The 22728-nt window shown below is 47.4% G+C and overlaps 1 protein-coding gene across 5 annotated transcripts in view; it reads left to right on the top strand.

Annotated features, from left to right (window-relative positions):
* Positions 1-11785: 11785 nt before the first annotated feature.
* Positions 11786-22728, top strand: part of PCMT1 (protein-L-isoaspartate (D-aspartate) O-methyltransferase) — a 93323-nt gene continuing 82380 nt past the window's right edge. For all 5 annotated transcript variants that reach the window (XM_040350547.1, XM_040350546.1, XM_040350545.1 and 2 more), the window contains exon 1: positions 11786-12080. In XM_040350547.1, coding sequence (XP_040206481.1) covers positions 11801-12080 — 280 coding nt within the window. In that variant the 5' untranslated portion in view covers positions 11786-11800. The remainder of the gene's footprint in view (positions 12081-22728) is intronic.

The following is a 22728-nucleotide window of genomic DNA, read 5'->3' on the forward strand; positions in this document are numbered from 1 at the left end:
TGATAGAGAGGAGGGGGGCGGCTGATAGAGAGAGAGGCGGCTGATAGAGAGGGGGACGGCTGATAGAGAGGAGGGGGGGTGGCTGATTGAGAGGAGGGGGGCGGCTGATAGAGAGGAGGGGGGCGGCTGATAGAGGAGGGGGGGGCAGCTGATAGAAAGGAGGGGGGGGCTGATGATAGGAGGGAGGCTGATGATAGAGAGGAGGGGGGCTGATGATAGAGAGGAGGGGGGCTGATGATAAAAAGGAGGGGGGCGCCTGATAGAGAGGAGGGTGGGCAGCTGATAGAGAGCAGGGGGGGCGGCTAATAGAGAGGAGGGGGGGCGGCTGATAGAGAGGAGGGGGGGTGGCTGATAGAGAGGAGGGGGGCCGGCTGATAGAGAGGAGAGGGGCCGCGGGCGGCTGACAGAGCAGATGAGAGAGACGGACCTCAGGAGACAGTGACACACAGAGCAAGATAGGACTCCAAGAGCATGCAGGGCTGGCGCGATTACCCACAGACAGTCCAGCTCCTCCAGGCGAATCACAAGCCTTATGTCCGTTCCGCACATGACCTGCTTGGTCAATCACAGGACACCCGCCGGCCGCCGCTGTCCATTGCTGAGCTCGGCTCAGCCTCAAACACAGAGGGCACCGATTTTTAGGCAGTAGTTTGAACACTGATTTGCCCCCCCCCCCCCCTGAAAGTGCCGAATGGGGCCGAGGTACCATCGGGTCCCATGGTAGGGCTGGCCCTGAGGAGCCAACCCAAAGCCTGCTCTGTCACTGCTCACAGGAGCTGGGATAACAGAGAGAGAGAGCAGGCACCAGGGTACAGCCAACTCTAAGCAACACAGCAGCAGGGGGAAGCCCAAGCTCTTCTCTGACCAGCGGCCACCTGGCTACAGTAGTCTGTTGTGCAAGGGGCTGCGTAGCAGATTGGTCAGGCTACCCACACTGACCTGTGTCCACAGCCAAAAGCACCTACAATGGGCATGTGAGCATCAGAACTGGACCATGGAGCAATTAAAGAAGGTAGCCTGGTGTGAAGAACCACTATTTATTTTATATTATGTGCATGGCTGGTGCACAGGCAGGGCCGTCTTTACCGCAGGGCAAATGGGGCAGGTGCCCTGGGCCCTGTCACTGTTGGGGGCCCAAAGCAACCCCCTTTGAAAAAAAAAAAAAAAAAACATTTAATTTTTTTTAGGGGTTCGGAGGCCCCCAGATGGCAACCCCCTTTTTTTATTTATTTTTAAATAAAAAAATATATTTTTTTTTATATATTTTTATTTTATTTTTTATTAACGGGCCAATTTTTTTTTAGAGGTCTGGGGGTCCCCAGGGGCCCATAGTTCCCCAGGGGCCCGGATGACAACCCCCCTTTTTTTTATAAAAAAAATATTTTTATATATATATATATATATATATATATTATATAATATAAATGTTATTATTAGTATTATTATTAAAGGACCCAGAGGTCCCCAGGGCCCCGGATGGCAACCCCCCTTTTTTTATAAAAAACATTTTTTTTATATTATTTTATTTTTTATTTTTTTTATATATATATATTTTTTTTTTATTAAAGGGCTCAGAGGTTCCCAGGGCCCCATGTGGCAAACACCCTTTATTTTTTTTATAAATGTTTATTTTTTTATTTTTGTTTATATATTTTTTTATTAAAGGGCCCAGAGGTCCCCAGGGCCCTGGATGGCAACCCCCCTTTTTTTTATAAATGTTTCTTTTTTATATATATTTTTTTATTTTTTATTAAAGGGCCCAGAGGTCCCGGATGGCAACCCTCTTGTTTTTGTAATTTATTTTTATTAAAAAAAATTATTAAAGGGCCCAGAGGTCCCCAGATGGCAACCCCCTTTTTAAAATATATTTTTTATATATATTTTTTATTTCTTTTTATTAAAGGGCCCAGAGGTCCCCAGATGGCTACACCCCTTGTTTTATATATATTTTTCTTTATTTCTTTTTTGTAAAGGGCCCCCCGCTTCTAAATTCGCGGCAGCCCCTCCCTGCTTCTCAATTTCAGGCAGCAGCACCCCCCCATCCCGGTTCTCTGCCCCAGGGGGCCCATGCCTGAAGCTGTGTAAGTGGCCCCATAATTCCTGATGGCGGCCCTGCCGCCCGTTAAGCCCCTGTGCTGCCCACAAATCAGTACTGCTTCCCTTCCCAGTGTTTTAAAATGTACAGCACCCCTGGCTTCCCTTTTTTAGACGTGCACTTCTCCCTTCCTGCCACTGGGTGCTGCTTGTATATAAAAGTGAATTAGAATGTGATTTTATAACATCCCCAGTTTTCTCTTCCCGAGGCTGACTTCTTCATGTCCTGTTCCTCAATGTATGTCACTGCTTGCTAATCTATATTGTAAATAGAAGTTTTCTGTAGAGTGTGCCCAAAGTCTTTATAATATTTGATGATTCACTGCAGGTCTGGTCAGTGTTTTAAAAAGTTCCTCTATTTTACACATGGCATGGCATGGGGGTCACAGCACCGTCTGTCCATTCTGCTTTAGCACCATGGGACCCCATGCCATGCCATGTGTAAAATAGAGGAACTCTTTAAATCACAGACCAGACCTGCAGTCCAGGCTGAGTAAGGCCTCAGAGCACATGGCATTACTGTCTGTATTTAACTGCTTGATGGGCTTATTTTGGGCCAGGCTGGTTCACATGTATGTGTTTTGGAGGCCCACATTTGCTCAGGCACAGCAGCCCATTCATTTGAATGGGCCGCCATGCCTGCGTTTCCTGCAAAGAAAAGCGCATGCCTCATGTAATAGGCTGCGCACACGGCACGTCTATGCCCATCAAGCACTGAAATACAGCACTGTCTGTCCATTCTGCTGTCTGCTGTGACTTATCTGCAGTTCCCGCACTGTCAAACTTGCTGCATTTTTAGACGTTTAGGTCACGCTTTTAAAAACACAGTGCGTTTGTGTGTGCAAGAACTGCAGGTAAGTAGCATGGTGCAAAAGCAGAATGGATTTCAAGGCAACTGTTTTTTTAAAATGCTGAATGCACCTTTTTCTGCAGGAAACAAAGGCATGGCAGCCCATTCAAATCAATGGGCTGCTGTACTTGCACAAATGAGGACCGCCCAAAACATACATGTGAACCAGCCAGGCCCAAAATAAGCTGGAGGGGGGCCCAAAAAAAATGTTTGCCCAGGGCCCAAACCATATTAAAGACGGCCCTGTGCACAGGGTTCGCTTACCTGGGGAAGAGATGGCACCAGGATGCAGTATGGGAAGAAGGCAAGCCAGTGGAGGCAAATGTGGATGTTACTTCCTAAACATTGTTGCCAAGTACACCCTTCATGAAAACAGTATTCCCTGATGGCAGTGGCCTCTTTCAGCAGGATAATGGCCCCTGCCACACTGCAAACATGGTTCAAGAATGGTTTGAGGAACACAACAACAAGTTTAAAGTGTTGACTTCCCAGATTTCAGTTCATGCAGAAACTGTGGGATGTGCTGGAAAAGAAAGTGCTATCCACAAAGGCCCTACCTTGCACTTTACAGGTCTTAAAGGATCTGTTACTGACAGCTTGGTGTCAGATACTTCAGCATACCTTTAGAGGTCTAGTAGTGTCCATGCTGCGATGGGTCAAGGCTGTTTGGGTGACAAAAGGGGGTGTAGGAAACATCAGTAGGAATGTCTCTACAGCAGGGGTGCCCAACCAGTGGCCCGTGGAGCCCTCTGATGTGGCCCGCGACCTCCTTCTCTGGGATGGAATAGAATACTGTTATTAAAAGGCAAGTTGATTACTAAAATCACATATATATGTATATATGGGCATGTCTGTTCTGCAGTGGTTACTGGGCTGCTTTCAAACAACAAGTAGAGTGGGCATGCCACATACCTGCTCCACTCACTGTGGCCCACGACTGTGGTTACCAAGTCGCTTAAGTGGCCCTCGCTCTTCAAAAGGTTGGGCACCCCTGCTCTACAGCTACACCCGAAGGTTTGGACATTGACTCTAGAGTTCTAGTTTTACATGTATTTCTGTTAGATTTTCTCTCTTGCGTTTAAATAAAGGTTTTGTTTGGAATCTATTCTGTTGACTCTACTCTTTATCCTCCAAAAAAAATTCCACTCAGTGGTCTTTAACCTCCATGAAGTGTGTGTGATGGTCTGAAAAGCCTGGGGGAAAAAAAAAAAATATTTTTAATTCTGGGATGGAATATTCTCCTTTGGGTGGCGTCATCCGAATGGAACTTCCCCTTAATAGTGCCATTGTACGTGTTGTACGTCACCGTGCTTTGCTAGAGCATTTTTTTTAACGATCGTGTGTGGGCAACGTCGTTTTAATGATGAAGTTGGAAAAAACTTCGTTTTTTTTAGAGGCTGAAAATTCAAGTTAGGCTTACCGGTAACTTGTTTTCCAGAAGTCTTTCAGGACAGCACCTTGAGATATCGTGATCCTCCCACTCCATCAGGAAACACCTTCTTTAAACCTTTTAAAAGGGAGGTCCCTCCTTGCACTCCTCAGTTGTTATAGAGAAACCTCCGGCCCCAGCTGGAACACATAAACATATACGTTAGTCACAGCACAGTACATTACACACAGTAGGGCGGGTCGTTGCTGTCCTGAAAGACTTCTGGAAAACAAGTTACCGGTAAGCCTAACTTGAATTTTCCCGAGGCATCTTTCAGGACAGTACCTTGAGAGGACAACAGAGACTTACTACCTTAGGGCGGGATGACAGCTTGTAGGACCTTTCTGCCGAAAGCCTGATCATTGGCCGAGGCAAGGTCCAACCTATAGTGTCGCACGAACGTGTGAAAACTTGACCACGTCGCTGCCCTGCAGATTTGCTCCGGCGTGGCACCAGCTCTTTCTGCCCAGGAAGTTGCGAGAGCTCTGGTTGAATGGGCCCGAATTCCCTCTGGCGGAATCAGGCCTGCCTGTAAATAAGCCTCCCTGATAGCCAGCTTCAGCCACCTAGCTAGTGTCCCCCTAGATGCCTGCTGACCCCTCTTGTTACCCCCAAAAAGGACAAACAAGGAATCCGAACGCCTAAACGAACTTGTTATTTCTAAATAACATAACAAGACCCGTTTGACATCTAGCATATGAAAAAATAATTCCTTTTCCCCCGAAGGGTTAGAACAAAAAGTGGGAAGTACAATGTCCTGTACACGATTAGTGTTAGAAGCCACCTTAGGCAGAAACTTTGGGTCAGTTTTAAGCACTACCCTATCTGAAAATAAACATAAATAAGGCTCCCTCACTGACAGGGCCTGCAACTCGCTGATCCTACGTGCTGAGGTTATAGCGATTAAAAATAAAGTTTTGAAGGTAAGGTTCCTAACTGAGGCTTCCCCTAAGGGTTCAAAAAGGCTTACTTGCCAAAGATCTCAGAACCAATGAGAGCTCCCACTTCGGGAAACCCTTTACCCTTGGTGGTCTAGATCTCAATAAAGATCTAAAAACCTAACCACCAACGGTTCTGTGGCTACAGATCTTTCCAAAAAACCTGTAAGAGCGGATACCTGTACCTTGAGGGTGCTGACAGCTAAACCCTTATCAGCCCCCTCCTGCAAAAATTCCAGGATAGACTTCAACTCGCTAGGGTCTTGATCCGATGAACTACACCAAGAGGAAAAAACCTTCCAAACCTTGGTGTAAATGGCTCGGGTTACCTTCTTTCTGCTATTGAGCAAGGTGGAAACCAAGCGGTCAGAAAACCCCTTTCTCTTCAGGATTTCCCCTTCAGAAGCCACGCGGCCAAGGAAAGCCGCGCCACATCTGGATGAGAAATCGGACCCTGAACTAGAAGATCCTGCCTGAGGGGCAGGTGCCAACAGGGCTTGGTTGAAAAGGCTAGGAGCGTTGCGAACCATGCTCTCCTGGGCCAAAACGGGGCGATGAGAATAACCGGAACTCTTTCTCTCTGGACCTTCCTCAGAACTAAGGGAATTAACTGAAACGGGGGAAAGGCAAAGCAGAGGCGAAAATCCCAGGGATGCCACAGAGCGTCCACCCCTAGGGACCCATCCTCCCGACTCAGAGAAAAGAATTTTCCTACCTGGGAGTTCTCCCTCGAGGCAAACAAGTCCACCTCTGGACGACCCCATCTGCTGGAGATTTCTGAAAAGATCTCTGCATTCAGGGACCACTCTGACTCCCGAATCTGGTGTCTGCTTAAAAAGTCCGCCACCGTATTCAAGGACCCCTTTAGGTGTAGGGCCGTCAAGGAGAGCAAATTGTTCTCTACCCAAGAGAGAATCTCTGTGGCAAGACAGGAGTGAGCTGCTTCTCGTACCCCCCTGCCTGTTTAAGTATGCTACCGTTGTAGCATTGTCCGTAAGAACTTGAACGTGGTGACCCCGGATAAAGGGAGCAAACTCCACTAGGGCCAGGGCCACCGTCCTCAACTCCCTCCAATTTGAGGAATGCAGGGCCTCCTCCTTTGACCACCTTCCCTGAGAAAACTTTTCCTCTAAGTGGGCTCCCCACCCCCAGGCGCTGGCATCCTTGGTGAGCCTCAATCCTACTGGGAAGGACCATTCCAGACCCTCTGCAAGCACTTGCTGGTTCTTCCACCAGTAAAGGGATCTCTTTACCCGGGCAGGAATTTTTACCCGGACATCCAGCGAACTGGTATTGTGATCCCATACTCTTAAAAGGAAAGCTTGCAGGGGCCTGAAATGCAATCTCGCCCACTGGACCGCCGGCATGGCTGAGGTCAGAACTCCTAGGGCTGCCATCACCTGTCTGACTGACAAAAACTGATGTGACTGTAGCAACCGAACAGTGTCCAGGACCTTGGCCGCTTTCTCTGGAGGGAGAAAAATTCTCTGGCACCGAGAATCCACCTGATATCCCAGGAAACAAATTTCCTGAGAAGGAACTAGGGCTGATTTCTGAAGGTTTAAAATCCAGCCTAGGGATTCCAAGTGGGTTCGTGCCCAATAAAGATCCTCCAGCAACTTCTCCCTTGAGGGGGCAAAGAAGAGGAGGTCGTCCAGGTAGGGGATGACTGCTATTCCCTGTAGACGCAATGGGGCTAAGGCCTCGGCCAGCACCTTGGTAAAAATCCGAGGTGATGATGACAGCCCGAAAGGGAGGGCCCTGTACTTGAAGTGCTGAACTAAACCCCCCATCTCTACCGCTAGCCTGAGAAACCTCTGGGACTGAGGGGAGATAGGTACGTGTAGGTACGCATCTCTCAGGTCTATCGACGCCATGAAACAATCTGGCGTCAGCAGATTCCTGATAGAGAAAATCGAATCCATTTTGAATTTTCTGTACCTGACACACTTGTTTAACGGTTTTAAGTTTAAGATCAGCCTGAACTTCCCCGTGGGTTTCCTTACTAGGAAGACATGGGAATAGAACCCTCTGCCCTGCTCTGCTAGGGGAACCCAGACCAACACTCCCTGTTGTTGAAGTTCCGCCAGAGAGGACCTTAACGCTACAAACTTTACTGGATCCCTTGGAGCCTGAGTAACCAGAAATCTCCTTGGCGGGGCCTCAGAGAATTCTATAGCGTACCCCTGGGTTAGAGTGGTCAGTATATACTGGTTGCTTGACACCACTGACCACTGCGGAAGGAAATTTTGCAACCTTCCGCCTACCCTCAGGGTCGGTTCATTGTGGCTTACTGGCGGGCGCAGGAGGATTGAAAAGGACTCCCTTTCCCTTACCCTTCTGCGCCGACCAATTTCTCTTTCCTTGCGGTTTCTTCCCCTTATCCTGCTGTTTTGGGGCCCGAAAAAAACCGCTTAGGAGGGGGGTTCTTATACTTCACTGGGAAGGCCTTCTTCTTGTCTGCCGTCCTGTCTAGGATACTTTCCAGTTCAGGACCGAAAAGAAGATCACCCGAAAACGGGATTCCACATAGCTTGCTTTTCGAAGCCGTATCTCCTGGCCAGGTTTTTAGCCATAAAGCCTTCCTGGCTGAGTTGGTTAAAGCAGCTGATCTGGCGGACATTTTAATTGCCTCAGCAGAGGCGTCTGCCATGTAGGCTACGGCTGCAGCAATGGTAGAGAAAGAATCTAAAATGTCCTGTTTTGGGGAATCTGCCTCAATATGAGCTTTAAGCTTGTCTACCCAAAACTCTAAATTGCGAGCCACGCAAGTGGTAGCCATGGTGGGTTTTAGGTTGACCATAATTGACTGCCAAGGTTTCTTAAGGAGAAGTTCCATGCGCTTATCCATGGGATCCCTAAGGGTACCCATATCCTCGAAAGATAAATCTGTGGACCTAGACACCTGGGAAAAGGCTGCGTTGAGTTTAGGAACCTTGTTCCAGACAGCAGATGGATCTTCTCCAAAGGGAAACCGCCTCTTATGGGATTTAGAAAAAAAGGGCTTTTTCTCTGGATCCTGCCATTCCCGAAGAATAGCTTCGGAAATGACTGAATGAACTGGAAACGTGCGTCCCTTAGGCTCACAGAGACCGGCATACATCCGGTCATGTAGACTCAGGTCTCTTTTTTCTTCACTAAGACCTAGAGTAGCATAAATGGCCCTGAGGAGACCATCCACCTCCTCTAGGGATAACTTAAACTTTGAGGAAGACCCCATCTCTTCCTCATTTTCTGAGTCCTCACTAGAGAGGGCCTGAGGCTGGCTATCCCTAAGCCCCTCGCTTTCTGAAGGTACAGAAGCCCACCCAGGTGGCAACGTCTCCTGGGAGGACTGCGAGGTGGAGGGCTGAGTGATGGTGACCGGAGCTAGTGATTCCCTTACAGACTGAAAGGTGGCCAGAAGCTCGTTTTTAACTGAGATCAACTCCTCTCTAACTGAGGCTGACTCCTTCTGCACTAAGGCTGTGATACATGCCTTACACCAGGGTTTCTTCCAACCTTCCCCCATTTTTTCCCTGCAAGAAGGACATCTTATTTTCTCAGGTTTAACCTAAAGAAGAACCAGGGAGAGAAGAAACAAAAAAACAGGGAATCCAAAATGACAGGACCCCCCTCACCTAGGTGCACTAGGAAGGAAAAGGTGAACAACCCGTGCCCTGACAGGCCCCCATGCCACTGGGGGGAAAAAAGTAAGGAGACCGAGAGAGAACCCACAGAAAAAAAGAGGTACCCTCGACCCTAGGGAAAAACAGACTTACATTACTGCTTCCCGCCGAGGTCCTGCTGGTGCCCGTGCCTGTCTCCACCGCTGATGCCTCTGCAGTCTCCATTGCAGAAGGTCAGCATCACTCTGTGGCATCCACGGCGCTTCCCAGACTCCATTAGCGCCGCTGCGCCGGACCAGGAAGCGGAAGTAGCCCAGCGTCCGCCCTACCCCTCCCTCCTGGCGCGCCGGAAATGACGCGCCTCTCCAGCGACCAGGCTACGCCAAAATGGCGGCGCCCCGCGTTACACGAGACGCCTCCCGGTCGCCGAAGAATGGCTCCACTGAGCACCGGGAGCGAGGGGAGCCCGATTGCCATCACCGCGCGCGGGGGGTACGGGAGAGTGGACAGTCTCCAGAAGAAGAAAAAAAAGAAAAAAAGGTAGGAAAGGAGTCCGTCTTTCAGGAACACCTGAGGTATCAGACCCTTCCCAAAAAAAAAGGGTGTCCCCTCTGGAGGAGGAAACACAAAAACTGAGGAGTGCAAGGAGGGACCTCCCTTTTAAAAGGTTTAAAGAAGGTGTTTCCTGATGGAGTGGGAGGCTCACGATATCTCAAGGTGCTGTCCTGAAAGACGCCTCGGGAAAAACTGTTTTTTACAAGCCGAAAAATTATCGTGTGTAAGCGGCATCAGAGTTTCTGTAGGCCTCTTGGTAGCCTCTCTGACTAGTTTCCTCCTGGCTCTTTCATCCAGTTTGGAGCAACGTCCTGATCCAGGAAAGGTCTGTGTTGTACCAAATACCTTCCACTTCTTAAAGTGTAAGTAACCCCACCTATTGTTTTCAGCCAAGAAAGCTGCCATCTTTGCCTCTGTTTAACCGCTTAAGGGCCGAGCCTCTTTTTGACACTTGTTTACAAGTTAAATTTATTTTTTTTTGCTAGAAAAATACCGCCAAACATTTTATGCATATATATTTTTTTCAGACACCTTGGAGAATAAAATGGCAGTCGTTGCAATACTTTATGTCACACAGCAGTCTTATAAACGCTACTTTTTTTGAAAAAAATACACTTTTTTGACTTAAAAAATAAGACAACGACAAAGTTGGCCAATTGTTTTATATTGTAAAGGATAATGTTATGCCGAGTAAATTAATGCCCAAATGTCATGCTTCAAAATTGTGCCCGCTCGTGGAATGGTGACAAAATTTGACCCTTAAAAATCTCCATAGGCAAAATTTAAAAACGTATACAAGTTACATGTTCAGAGTTACAGAGGAGGTCTAGGGCTAGAATTATTACTCTTGCTCTAACGATCGTGGCGATTCCTCACGTGTAGTTTGAACACTGTTTTCATATGCGGGCACAACTTACGTATGCATTCACTTCTGCGTGCAAACCTGCCGGGACAGGGTGCTTTCAATTTTTTTTTTCACTGTCCTTTAAAAAAAAAATAGTTTGGGCCACTTTTATTCCTATTACAAGGAATGTAAACATCCCTTGTAATAATAAGAAAGCACAACAGGACCTCTTAAATGTGAGATCTGGGGTCAAAAAGACCGCAGATCTGACATTGAGGCACGTTCACACCTATGCAAATTGGTTGCGGCTTACACCGCATCCAATTTGCATAACGTTTTAAAATACCTTGATTTTAATGAGGCTGGTTCACATATGTGCGATGCATTCGCACTGCGCATTGCCCCAAAAAAGTGTGCGTTTTCTAGGCAATTTTCTGCACATTATCTTCTATGAGAACACATCTACAGGGCATGGAAGGCAGGATCACTACAGGGCATGGAAGGCAGGAAGGATGGATCCCTACAGGGCATGAAAGGCAGGAAGGATGGATCACTACAGGGCATGGAAGGATGGATCCCTACAGGGCATAGAAGGCAGGAATGATAGATCACTACAGGGCATAAGAGGGTGGATCACTACATGGCATGGAAGGCAGGATCACCCGCCCACAAAACCCTTCACAGCATTGGCTGCACACCAGGGGTTGAGGGCGGGCACAGGGGAGAACTAGCCTATCTCCTCCTCCCTTTTCGTACTGGATGGATCTAGAGCCGGCAGGTGAGTGGACGAGCTGTGTACTAAGTGAGCTTCAGCCTCGCCAGCTGCAGCGCAGAGCGTCGCGCACTGGACAGAAGGATTAGTGGAATCAAGTACTAGAACTTGGCTCCACTGTGGATTTGCGGGACACCGGTATTTACTAGAAGTTCTGGGATGGTCCCGGAGAATCTGGGAAGGTTGTGAGGTATGCCACTAGTGAAAACCTAGGCGAGCTCAACTAAACCCTCCTATCATGTACAACCAAGCACTCTGTTTGATCTCCAGTTACTATGGTGCTGCAGCGATTAGCATCGACCGCTGTCCATTTAACACATTTACAGTTCAGTTGAGAGCACAAGCAACTGTGACAGTTATCCTTCATAGCTGTCTTGAATGCAACCGTTTTTGGAACCCGGTTTAGTTCTGCTTTAAAAATGAAAACTAGAAGATAATTGGTTGCCGTACACTGCCGCTAGAGGGCGTGGCCTTGTCACCACTATTTTGAACATGCACAGAACACCTCGCACTGCAGCACGTCACACTGTCGGCCTTTAGCAACACACCGCGCCCGCAGACAGAAGACGCGAACTATGTCACTATCACCAGCCTTCTGACAGCCGAAGACGACATGAACATACGCTGCGGCCTTTCCAGCTTCAGCCGCCAACCAAAACTCCTCAGCCTTCTCTGCCAAGCGCGCGCCCGGCAGAGAGTCACGTGCACCAATGCCCTCGCTGGGCGTGGCCGAAAATGCGTCCTATGCGACCGAACTAGGCGTGGCCACCCGCCTCTCACACGGCCCTGAGCATGTGCGTGGCCCCGCCCCCTCCTACAGCGGGCCCCCGGATGACGTCTCCTGGCTGGAGGTGTTGGGCTTCCTGGGCAAGCTGCTGGGTGCAGTCGCCGCGCTAAAAGCAGCAGAGTACCTGCTCCGTGCGCTGTGTGCAGTGATGGCCTGGAAGTCAGGGGGAGCCAGCCATGCCGAGCTGGTCGGCAACCTGCGCAGTGAGTGTGACAGGAGCAGTGACATCATTGGACATAGGCTGTGTCGTATTCCATCCATAGGCGCAGTGACAGCTCGGTGCTACCTGTGTACATGTGTGTGTGCGAGCTGCATGCTGGAGCGTGCATTCATTTCTATGGAATGAGTACAGCGTGTTGTATGTGAGTCTAGTGCACACAATGATTCCTTATGGTGGATCTGGATTAACTTTCTACCACCGGGCTGTTCTAGATGGACATATTACCATACTGCAGTTTGGCCTTAGATGTATTCATTCTGTGCCCAGTATAAGGCGTGAGTGCCCGTGTATAAGACGTGTGTGCCCCTGTATAAGACATGACCTGTATAAGACGTGTGTGCCCCTGTATAAGACATGACCTGTATAAGACATGTGTGCCCCTGTATAAGACATGACCTGTATGAGGTGTGAGTGCCCCTGTATAAGACGTGAGTGCCCCTGTATAAGACATGACCTGTATGAGGTGTGAGTGCCCCTGTATATAAGACGTGTGTGCCCCTGTATAAGACGTGAGTGCCCCTGTATAAGACATGACCTGTATAAGACGTGTGTGCCCCTGTATAAGACATGACCTGTATGAGGTGTGAGTGCCCCTGTATAAGACGTGAGTGCCCCTGTATAAGACATGACCTGTATGAGGTGTGAGTGCCCCTGTATATAAGACGTGTGTGCCCCTGTATAAGACGTGAGTGCCCCTACATAAGACATGACCTGCATGAGGTGTGAGTGCCCCTGTATATAAGACGTGTGTGCCCCTGTATAAGACGTGAGTGCCCCTACATAAGACATGACCTGTATGAGGTGTGAGTGCCCCTGTATAAGACATGACCTGTATAAGACGTGTGTGCCCCTGTATAAGACATGACCTGTATGAGGTGTGAGTGCCCCTGTATAAGACATGACCTGTATAAGACGTGTGTGCCCCTGTATAAGACATGACCTGTATAAGACGTGTGTGCCCCTGTATAAGACATGACCTGTATGAGGTGTGAGTGCCCCTGTATAAGACGTGAGTGCCCCTGTATAAGACATGACCTGTATGAGGTGTGAGTGCCCCTGTATATAAGACGTGTGTGCCCCTGTATAAGACGTGAGTGCCCCTGTATAAGACATGACCTGTATGAGGTGTGAGTGCCCCTGTATAAGACATGACCTGTATAAGACGTGTGTGCCCCTGTATAAGACATGACCTGTATGAGGTGTGAGTGCCCCTGTATAAGACATGACCTGTATAAGACGTGTGTGCCCCTGTATAAGACATGACCTGTATAAGATGTGAGTGCCCCTGTATAAGACGTGACCTGTATGAGGTGTGAGTGCCCCTGTATATAAGACGTGTGTGCCCCTGTATAAGACGTGAGTGCCCCTACATAAGACATGACCTGTATGAGGTGTGAGTGCCCCTGTATAAGACATGACCTGTATAAGACGTGTGTGCCCCTGTATAAGACGTGACCTGTATAAGATGTGAGTGCCCCTGTATAAGATGTGAGTGCCCCTGTATAAGATGTGAGTGCCCCTGTATAAGATGTGAGTGCCCCTGTATAAGATGTGAGTGCCCCTGTATAAGACGTGTGTGCCCCTGTATAAGACATGACCTGTATGAGGTGTGAGTGCCCCTGTATAAGACATGACCTGTATAAGACGTGTGTGCCCCTGTATAAGACGTGACCTGTAGGTCACTGTGCGCTGAGATCACTGGACACCTTGTGCTGTGCGATTTGTTTAGTTTGCCTTTTTATATTGTAATCTTTGTAGTATTCTATTTATGACAAGTGTACTTTTTTATTTTTTGACATTTGGTGTAGGAAAGCACAATATCATCCATAACATTGATCTGAGAAAATCTTGTACAATATGTGTATGTGACCCATCCAGTGTAACATGTAGGTAACCTCTGCGCTCCCGCTGTTTTATATTAGAAATGAGTTTGGGCGACCTCCCAATATCCCCGGCTATCCACACTTCAAATTTATGCTCCTTTTCTTAGTCCAATCAGCTGCAGGCTGGGCCAAATACCCATGTAGGTGTGTCCATCCAACATCCCCCAGCTGCTGACTTTTAGGGCACTTACCTGTCCAGGGATCCGTCCTCTTGAATCCACTCTAGGGTGCTGGTGCTGCCATCTTGGCTAAGGGAAGCCTACTGCACATGTGCAAATTGTGCCGCTCTCTGTGAATGGGTTCTAAAAAGTAGAAGGTTTGCCCCTTTTTTCCTTTTTTTTTTTTTGTACATATTCTAGGTGCAGAAGAGACGCACACCCCCTTCCCTCCTTGGGGCACAAGTAAGTATTGGGGGGGGGGTTGCACACAGAAGGATTTTAATGTTGATGCATAGAATGCTTTAGGATAAACCTTCTGCCTTTACATCAGGCCCGGACTGGCCATAGGGCAGACCGGGCAAATGCCCGGCGGGGCTGCCTGCTCTGTGGCCTGTTGCTGCACAGCGGGAGATAAGCGGCGCAAGCCACTCATCTACCGCGATGCGGCCATGTCTGTGCCATCTCCGGGCTCCGGCTCAACATCGTTGGCACTGAGTGGCAGAGCTGTGTCTCTCTCACACCCCCTGTGTCTGTCCTGCCCATGCCCCGCCCACACATCCCGGGGGGATGGGAATAAACATTTAACAAGATTAAAAGCTGCAGGCAGCCTGCTCCTGAGCCTCCATCCTCGGGTGAGTAAGATCACCCTTCCTCCTGCCCCCCAATGTATATATAAAACGCATTTAGGAGTGTTCTGTAGACTCTGATGTAAGGGGGCTCAGTTCGGACTCCAATGTAACGGGGGAGCATGATTGCAAGGACACTGTATTATAAAGGGGACTGCACTGTAAAGGGACACTGTAATCATTACAGTGCAGTCCCCTTTATATTTATATCAGTGTCCCTGCACATTACAGCGTGGAGGACCTATTTTTTGTCCGGGCCTGCTTTTATATATATATATTACACACACTCACTGGCCACTTTATTAGGTACACTTGTTTAAATGCTTGGTAACACAAATTACATGGCAGCAACTCAATGCATTTAGGTGTGGCGAAGACTTGTTGAAGTTCAAACCGAGCATCGGAATGGGGAGTTGTGACATTGAATGTGGCATAGTTGTTGGTGCCAGATGGGCTGGTCTGAGTATTTCAAATGAGCAAAAATGAGGTGATAGGCGCCACTGGGTGTCTTGGGCCTAGCATAAAATAATCCATATTGTAAATAGTCTGTACTAGGCAGTATCCTATGAAAACTGTGTCTGAGCACCAGGGCAAGCTTTTGGCAGAAGCAGGCACTATAAAAACAGGCAGACAGTAATGTTCGCAGATAAAAGACAAGGGGCAACTTAAACAGGCTCTTGTATGTGGAGAACCAGGATTTCAACACTGGATATCCATCAACCAAGAACCCCGCCAGGGTCGGCTCGGCAGTCATTCTAGAGCAGTTGTTCTCAACTCCTGTCTGCAGGACCCACTAACGGGACAGATTTTACATATTACCCTGGGGAGATGCAGACTAGAATACTGCAATCACTGAGCAGCAAATATCACCTGTCATGTATTTCCGGTTTTCTTGCAAACCTGGCCTGTCAGTGGGTCCCGAGGGCCGGAGTTGAGAACCACTATCCTAGAGGAAGCCAAGATGGTTCTGGAGCGCAGTGTGCCCCACAGCGCTTGCGTATAGCTGTCAATGAAGAGAGCAGTCACAACACGTTTCTGAGTCCGTGCTGGTCCTAGACATGTGCACTTTCAGTAGGCTCTTTTTGCCTTTCATTTTTATTTTAAACTTATGGGTAGTATACAAGTTAAGGGATCACATACAGTGGGGAAAATATATTGTTTGATCCCCTGCAGATTTTGTAAGCTTGCCCACTTACAAAGAAATTAAGTCTATCATTTTTATCATAGGTGTATTTTCATTGATAGAGACAGGATAACCAAAAATCCAGGAAAACAAACAAAACAAATGTTATAAATTGAGTTGCAGTTGAGTGAGTAAAATAAGTATTTGGTCTCCAAGAAAAACATGATTTGGTACTTGGTGGCAAAACCCTTGTTGGCAAGCACAGAGGTCAGACATTTCTTGTAGTTGGTTAACAGGTTTGCACACATCTCAGGAGGGATTTTGGTCCTCTCTTCTTTACAGATCTTCTCTAAATCCATTAAGGTTTCTTGGCTGTCACTTGGCAACTCAAAGTTTCAGCTCCTTCCATACATTTTCTGTAAGATAAGGGTCTGGAAACTGGCTAGGCCACGGAATGACCTTAATGTGCTTCTTCTTGAGAGTGTGAAACTTTTTTTTTTTTTTTTTCTTTCTAACTCCCCCCTGGAATCCTGCTCACTCACAATCTACACTTCCTAACACATCTTCAATCTCTCCCTCTCTTCTGGCACCTTCCCCAACTCTCTAAAACATGCGCTAGTCACGCTCCTATCCTTAAAGCCATGTCATGTCGATTTAATCGATTTGTTTTGGCCCTACCATCAATCCTAATGACCTACGCCTCTTTTCCTCCAAACTCTTTGAACGTCTAGTCCAGCCCTCAAAATTTCCACTCGCCTACTAGCATTTGGCGAGTGGATTTAAGCTGGGGGCGAGTGATGACAGGACTGCATGACCAATCTCCCTCCAATCTGTGCCTGTACTCCCGATGAGATTGGCGGCCGAAGAGGAAAGGTGCATGCTCGGGAAAAGTAGTCTGTTGAGCCGCACACAGGCAGAGCAGTACACAGGTGCTCTCCTTACAATTCTCATTAAGACATGGGACCTAACAGTATGACCTCTCTGAGCCTACCCCCCTCCCCCGGGCCCCGACCAATGTAGATGGAGAGCAGAAAGTAATGAGTGAGGTGGAGGATTGCAAAAATTACCACTCCGGTGCAGCGCTCACTGAAAGTTGCCCTGACATGAGAGCGTCAGCCTTCTAGTTTGTGCAGTTTTCTTCTCCTTGTGCTCTATGTAGGTGTCCAACAGTTTAGCCTGAGCACTGTGAACAGACTGGTCTCAGTGTGTGCTGTGCGCTGTCAGTGTGCGCTGTGCTATGGTGTCGATGGCTGTGCAGTTTTGTGGATCTCCGCGGTGGATTGTACTCCCTCCCGCTGTGCTGCAGCTCCTCTCCTCTCTGCCAGCCTGAATAAAAGGGGGAAGTGGGGACATGCAAGCGCAGAGCCGCACACACAGGCTCCTGATGATGAGATGAATGGAAGAGAGAGAGAGGATGGATGGGAGTTGCAGAGGAGACAGCAAGAGAATGGGGAAGAGACCCAGTTCTAGTGCCCTGTCCCTCTGGTCTGCCCCCAGTGCCCTGTCTCTCTGGTCTGCCCCCAGTGCCCTGTCCCTCTGGTCTTCCCCCAGTACCCTGTCCCTCTGGTCTGCCCCCAGTGCCCTGTCCCATTTTGTTAAAGTTGTTGTTGGTAATATTTAATTTTGTAACTTGATTCTGCATAAAACATTGTCATTCCATGAGATAATCTACGAGGGAGTGTTTACGGGTGCATTTAGGCGCAGGGCAGTGTATGAATTAGGTGGGGAAACTGGTGGCGAGTAACTCTTGAGGCCTGGCTAGTAGTTCAGGACTTGAAATTTTGAGCCCTGGTCTAGTCTACCACAAACTGAGCGACCATCTGACAGAGAACAAACTTCTTGATCCCCTTTAGTCTGGATTTCATCTTCAAACTATGGCCCTCCAGCTGTTGCAGAACTACACATCCCATGAGGCATTGTAAAACTCTTGACATTCACAGACATGACTAGGACTGATGGGAATTGTAGTTCCTGAACAACTGGAGGGCCATAGGTTGAAGACCCCTGCCTTAAACTCACAAACGACCTACTAATGGCTAAAACCAACAGACTATTCTGTACTACTCCTACTGGACCTCTCTGCTGATTTTGACACAGTGGTCTTCGTGATTGTACTCTTCGCTAGTTCTCATCCTACTATCCCACCACACCTTCAGTGTCACTTACAACTCTACTTCCTCCTCTCCTCTTCCTTTCTCAATCGGGGTCCCCCAAGGTTCTGTTCTTGGACCATTCTTATTCTCAATCTACACCACCTCTTGGGTCAGTTGGTTGCCTCCCGTGACTTTCAATAAAATTTCTACTCCGATGACACCCAAATCTATCTCTCTACCCCTCAGCTCACTCCATATCACCAACTTACGGACATGTTAGCCTGGATGTCACACCACTTCCTCAAACTCAATCTATCCAAAACTGAGCTCATATTTCCTCCCCCGCATGCCTCTTTGCCTGATTTCTCTGCCAAAATCAACGGCTCACCTATCAACTTGTCCCCTCGTGTCAAGGTCCTAGGTGTAATTCTGGACTCTGAACTATCCTTTCGGCCCTACATTCAATCTCTGTCCAAAGCTTGCTGCCTGAACCCCTGCAACATCTCCAAGATACGCCCCTTCCTAACCAATAGAGATGGGCTCGGGTATGTTTGAAATCCCACATGCCCAATCCCGCCAGGAAGCTGACACTGCACAGTGCTAATCACAGGCAGTGAGATATTTCCTGATCTGTGCACCTACGGACTGGGAAATGTGTCATTGCCTGTGATTAACATTGTGTAGTGTCTGCTTCCTGCCGGAATCGGGCATGTGGGATTTCAAATATCCCCTAGCCTATCTCTACTAACTATTGACACCACAATGATTCTAATCCACTCCTTGGTAATCTCCTGCCTCAACTACTGCAACTCCCTCCTTATGGGCTTGCTTTCAAATAGGTTATTCCCCCCCTTCAGTTTGTCATCAATGCTGCTGCCAGGCTCATCCACCTTACAAACCGTTCAGCATCTGCTACCCCTCTCTGCCAATCTCTCCAATGGCTTTCGCTCACCCAACAAATTAAATTCAAAATACTAACAATAACTTGCATAGCCATCCACTCAAAATACCAACCAAGTTGTTCTCTTCATTCTTCCCAAAATCTCCTGCTCTTTAGCACCCTCGACACCTCATCCCACGCTCCTCCCAGGACTTCTCCAGAGCCTCTTCTGTCCTCTGGAACTCTCTTCCCCAATCTGTCCCACTATCTCCTACTCTGTTCACTTTCAGACAATTCCTAAAGGTGCTTCTCTTCAGAGAAGCCTATCTGGTCCCCACCTAACAAGTGTACATTTATTTTCTCCATCAGCCCATTTCCTGCAGTTTTTACCTTTTTTGTATCTCCCGTGCCAACAAGAAGGGCTCTCTGATTCCTACTGCATTAAATTGTTTTGTAATTGTACTGTCTGCTCTTATGTTGTAAAGCACTGCATAAACTATTGGTCATATATAAAACCCAGGGCTGTGGAGTCGGTAGATAAATGTTCCGACTCCTCAGTTTTATGTACTTCCGACTCCCCGACTCCGACTCCCCGACTCCTCTGTATTAATATGCAAATGTATTTTATACATTCCTTGAGGGAAAGAAACGCAACCTACCACAGGACTACTGGCTGGGAAGCCAACAGTCTACTGTATTGCACAGTTTAAGCAAAAGGCAAACACAATGAAAACAATCAAGTGGCTGGATAGTAGCAGCAGGCATAAACATCAGGAACAGGATCTTTACCAGTTCAAAAATACAAACCACATTATTTGGTTGTTTTAGAACAAAAACAAAGCTTATCAATAATGAACCAAAAACAAAATCTGTAAAACCTAGAAATGGTTTATATTAATCTTGAAATGTAGTTATAGGCTTAGCAAATGCAAATCAATTCAATGTAGAGTTCTAAGGAAGAGAATTGCCTCTGCCAGATCCTCTTTCATAGAGGCTCTTAAGTCAGACTTTATTATTTTTAGGGCTGAAAATAATCTTTCGACACTGACTTGGGTGGGTGGGCATTGCAGTAACTATTCTGGCCACATCACTAACGATCTCTGGATAAACAAGGATGGCTTCTTCAACAGTAAGTTTTGATGAGCGATCATACTTTTCAACTTCTTTTAGTGCTTTATAAAACTCCTGTTGGAATTTTTTTATTTGGACACTTACTGGTTCTCTAACATGCGTTCCCTGTAAAAGCAGAACACAACACTATGGAAAGTATAAGTATTGCAGCTCCTAATTGTGCGTTGCGTGCCATATAGTGAAGCACATGAAAAGCATGCTTCTTCACGGTCACTTAACGTGTTCGTTTTGCGGTTACGTGAGGCACTGCATGCATTGGTCTTTATTCTTACAGTAGAGAAGTCATTAATTATAACTTTTTGTGAATTGGGACATTTAAACTTGCTTTTTTTTTTTATTCCAATCTAAATTTAGTCGGAGTCGGTGCATTGTTTGCCGACTCCGACTCCAGGTACCCAAAATTTCCCCCGACTCCTCGACTCCGACTCCACAGCCCTGATAAAACCTGTATAATAATAATTGCCAGCCACGTGGTGATAGATTGCCTCGCGCTCTGCAGCACTGGAACAAAGTACAGGATGCAGTATTTTTTTTTTATATATATATATATATACATATATATACACACACACCGTCTGTGTGCCACGACAAGGCACCCAATGCAGTCCCACTGCATCTAGTGTTAATATACCCTAAGTCAGGGCTCAACAAAATCCGGGCGCCAGGTCGCAATTGCGACTAGAATTAGCACCTGGGGAAGGAAGCATAGTCCTGCAGAAGGCTGCAATGCCGCGGCCTCAATTGCCGGCCCGGCCCAACGCGATCGCGCGGTGGGGGCGCACGGAGACACAGGATACCCAATCGCGAACGCGTCAGGCCGCACCGGCCGGTAATTGAGGCCGCGGCCTTCTGCAGGCCTATGCTTCCTTCTGTGATCTTGCGCCATCTTGTGGTGGCCATTGGCATGACAAGTAAACCAGCAATGCTAATGGTATTCCCCAGTGTTTTCACTGCCATCTCCTTCCCATCTCCTTCCCTCCTAATTAGAATCCCCAAACATTTTATATTTTTATTCTAACACCCTAGAGAATAAAATGGCAGTCGTTGCAATACTTTCTGTCACACCGTATTTGCGCAGCGGTCTTACAAGTCCCCTTTTAAAAAAAAATAAATAAATAAATAAGACAACAGTAAAGTTAGCAGAGTAAATTGATACCCAACATGTCACGCTTAAAAATTGCGTCCGCTCATGGAATGGTAACAAACTTTTACCCTTTAAAATCTCCTTAGGCGACGTTTAAAAAATTCTACAGGTTGCATGTTTTGAGTTACAGAGGAGGTCTAGAGCTAGAATTATTGCTCTCGCTCTACCAATCGTGGCGATACCTCCTGTGTGGTTTGAACACCGTTCATATATGCGAGCGCTACTCACATATGCGTTCTCTTCTGCGCACGAGCTCCGCGGGACGGGGCGCGTTTTCTGGCTCCTAGATTCCAAGCAAATTTGTCAAACCCGGCCCTAAGTGGACTTTAGAATGATAAATGCCCCCGTAACAGGTTTTTACCTGTTGCTCCTGCCAGTAAATTTCCACTTGATCCTTTGATTTTTTCCACTACATGTATTAGGGTGATAATGCTGTTCATTCTGAAATAAAATCAATGCAGTTGTGTCACACTGTAGACAGGGTTGTCTAAAATGGGCATGCAGTTTTAGATGGAATTTTAAAGCTGATTTGCAGGCAGATGGCTAAATACAAAATAAAATGCATAAGAGGTCGCTTTTTTTTTTTACCTGCTGAGATTTACACAGCTCTGCCCCACAGCACAGCCTGTCTAGCAGGGGAGTATAACTTGATCTTTCTCTGCTTCAGTTTCACTTCTACTTTGGCATCCTTCCCAATCACACACCTTGGTTTGGCAGTAAAAAAAAGTGGCACACTTATAATTTTATATCTTTGCCACTTTGATCTCTTCTCCTATCAGCATGTTTATTGCTCTACACAGGGGCAAAGCTACAGGGATTGCAAGGGTCATGCTTGTAACCTGGTCCCGTGCTCCAGGGGTACCTTGAGCCCCCCCGTACAGCTGAATAGGTGCAGCGTCATCAGTCATTCATGCCCAGTAAGGCACCAGGGAGGAATCATGAGGATCTGGCGGCCGGATGACAGAGCAGGATCTCCCGCTGAGAGGCGACTTGTATATTAATAGCCGCACTGTCAAATGAAGTCCCGCCTCCTGGAATATAATAGACAGCATACTGGTCCCATGCCGGTTGGCTATTCATATACAAGCCACGTCTCAGTGGGAGATTCCTGCTCTGTCCTCTGGAGGCACGATTCTTCTGACCGTTTCCTGGCTGATCGCTTTTATCAGAAGCAGTGATCAGCCAGGAAACTGTCAACGCCTGCTTCTCGCTCGCCATCCGCTAAATTGCAGGCAAGTGGAATTTTTGAGGGCTGAGCTATACAATAGATGTGTTTATTACTCTGCAGCTCACCTGTCTCGCTCAATGTTGTGCTTCTTCCTCCTCTGGCTCCAAGCTCTAATGTAAGCTATACAATGGATGTTGAGAAGCCAGTATTTCAAATTCAAGAACAATGCCTACATTTAAAACAGATTTGATGATGTAAGCAATGAATACATGACTGCATTCATTTGTGCCCTTTGTATCTGCCTGGAGTTCAGTAGGCAACAAAATAAATCTTTGCTCCAACTAAGCCTTTTTAGACACAGCAGCAAGTGTACAGTAATGGCAAGCAAGGGTAAGATTATTAAAAAGTTGACCATTGTAAGAACC

Source organism: Rana temporaria, chromosome 4 (assembly GCF_905171775.1).
Source record: "Rana temporaria chromosome 4, aRanTem1.1, whole genome shotgun sequence".
NCBI classification, from domain to species: Eukaryota; Metazoa; Chordata; class Amphibia; order Anura; family Ranidae; genus Rana; species Rana temporaria.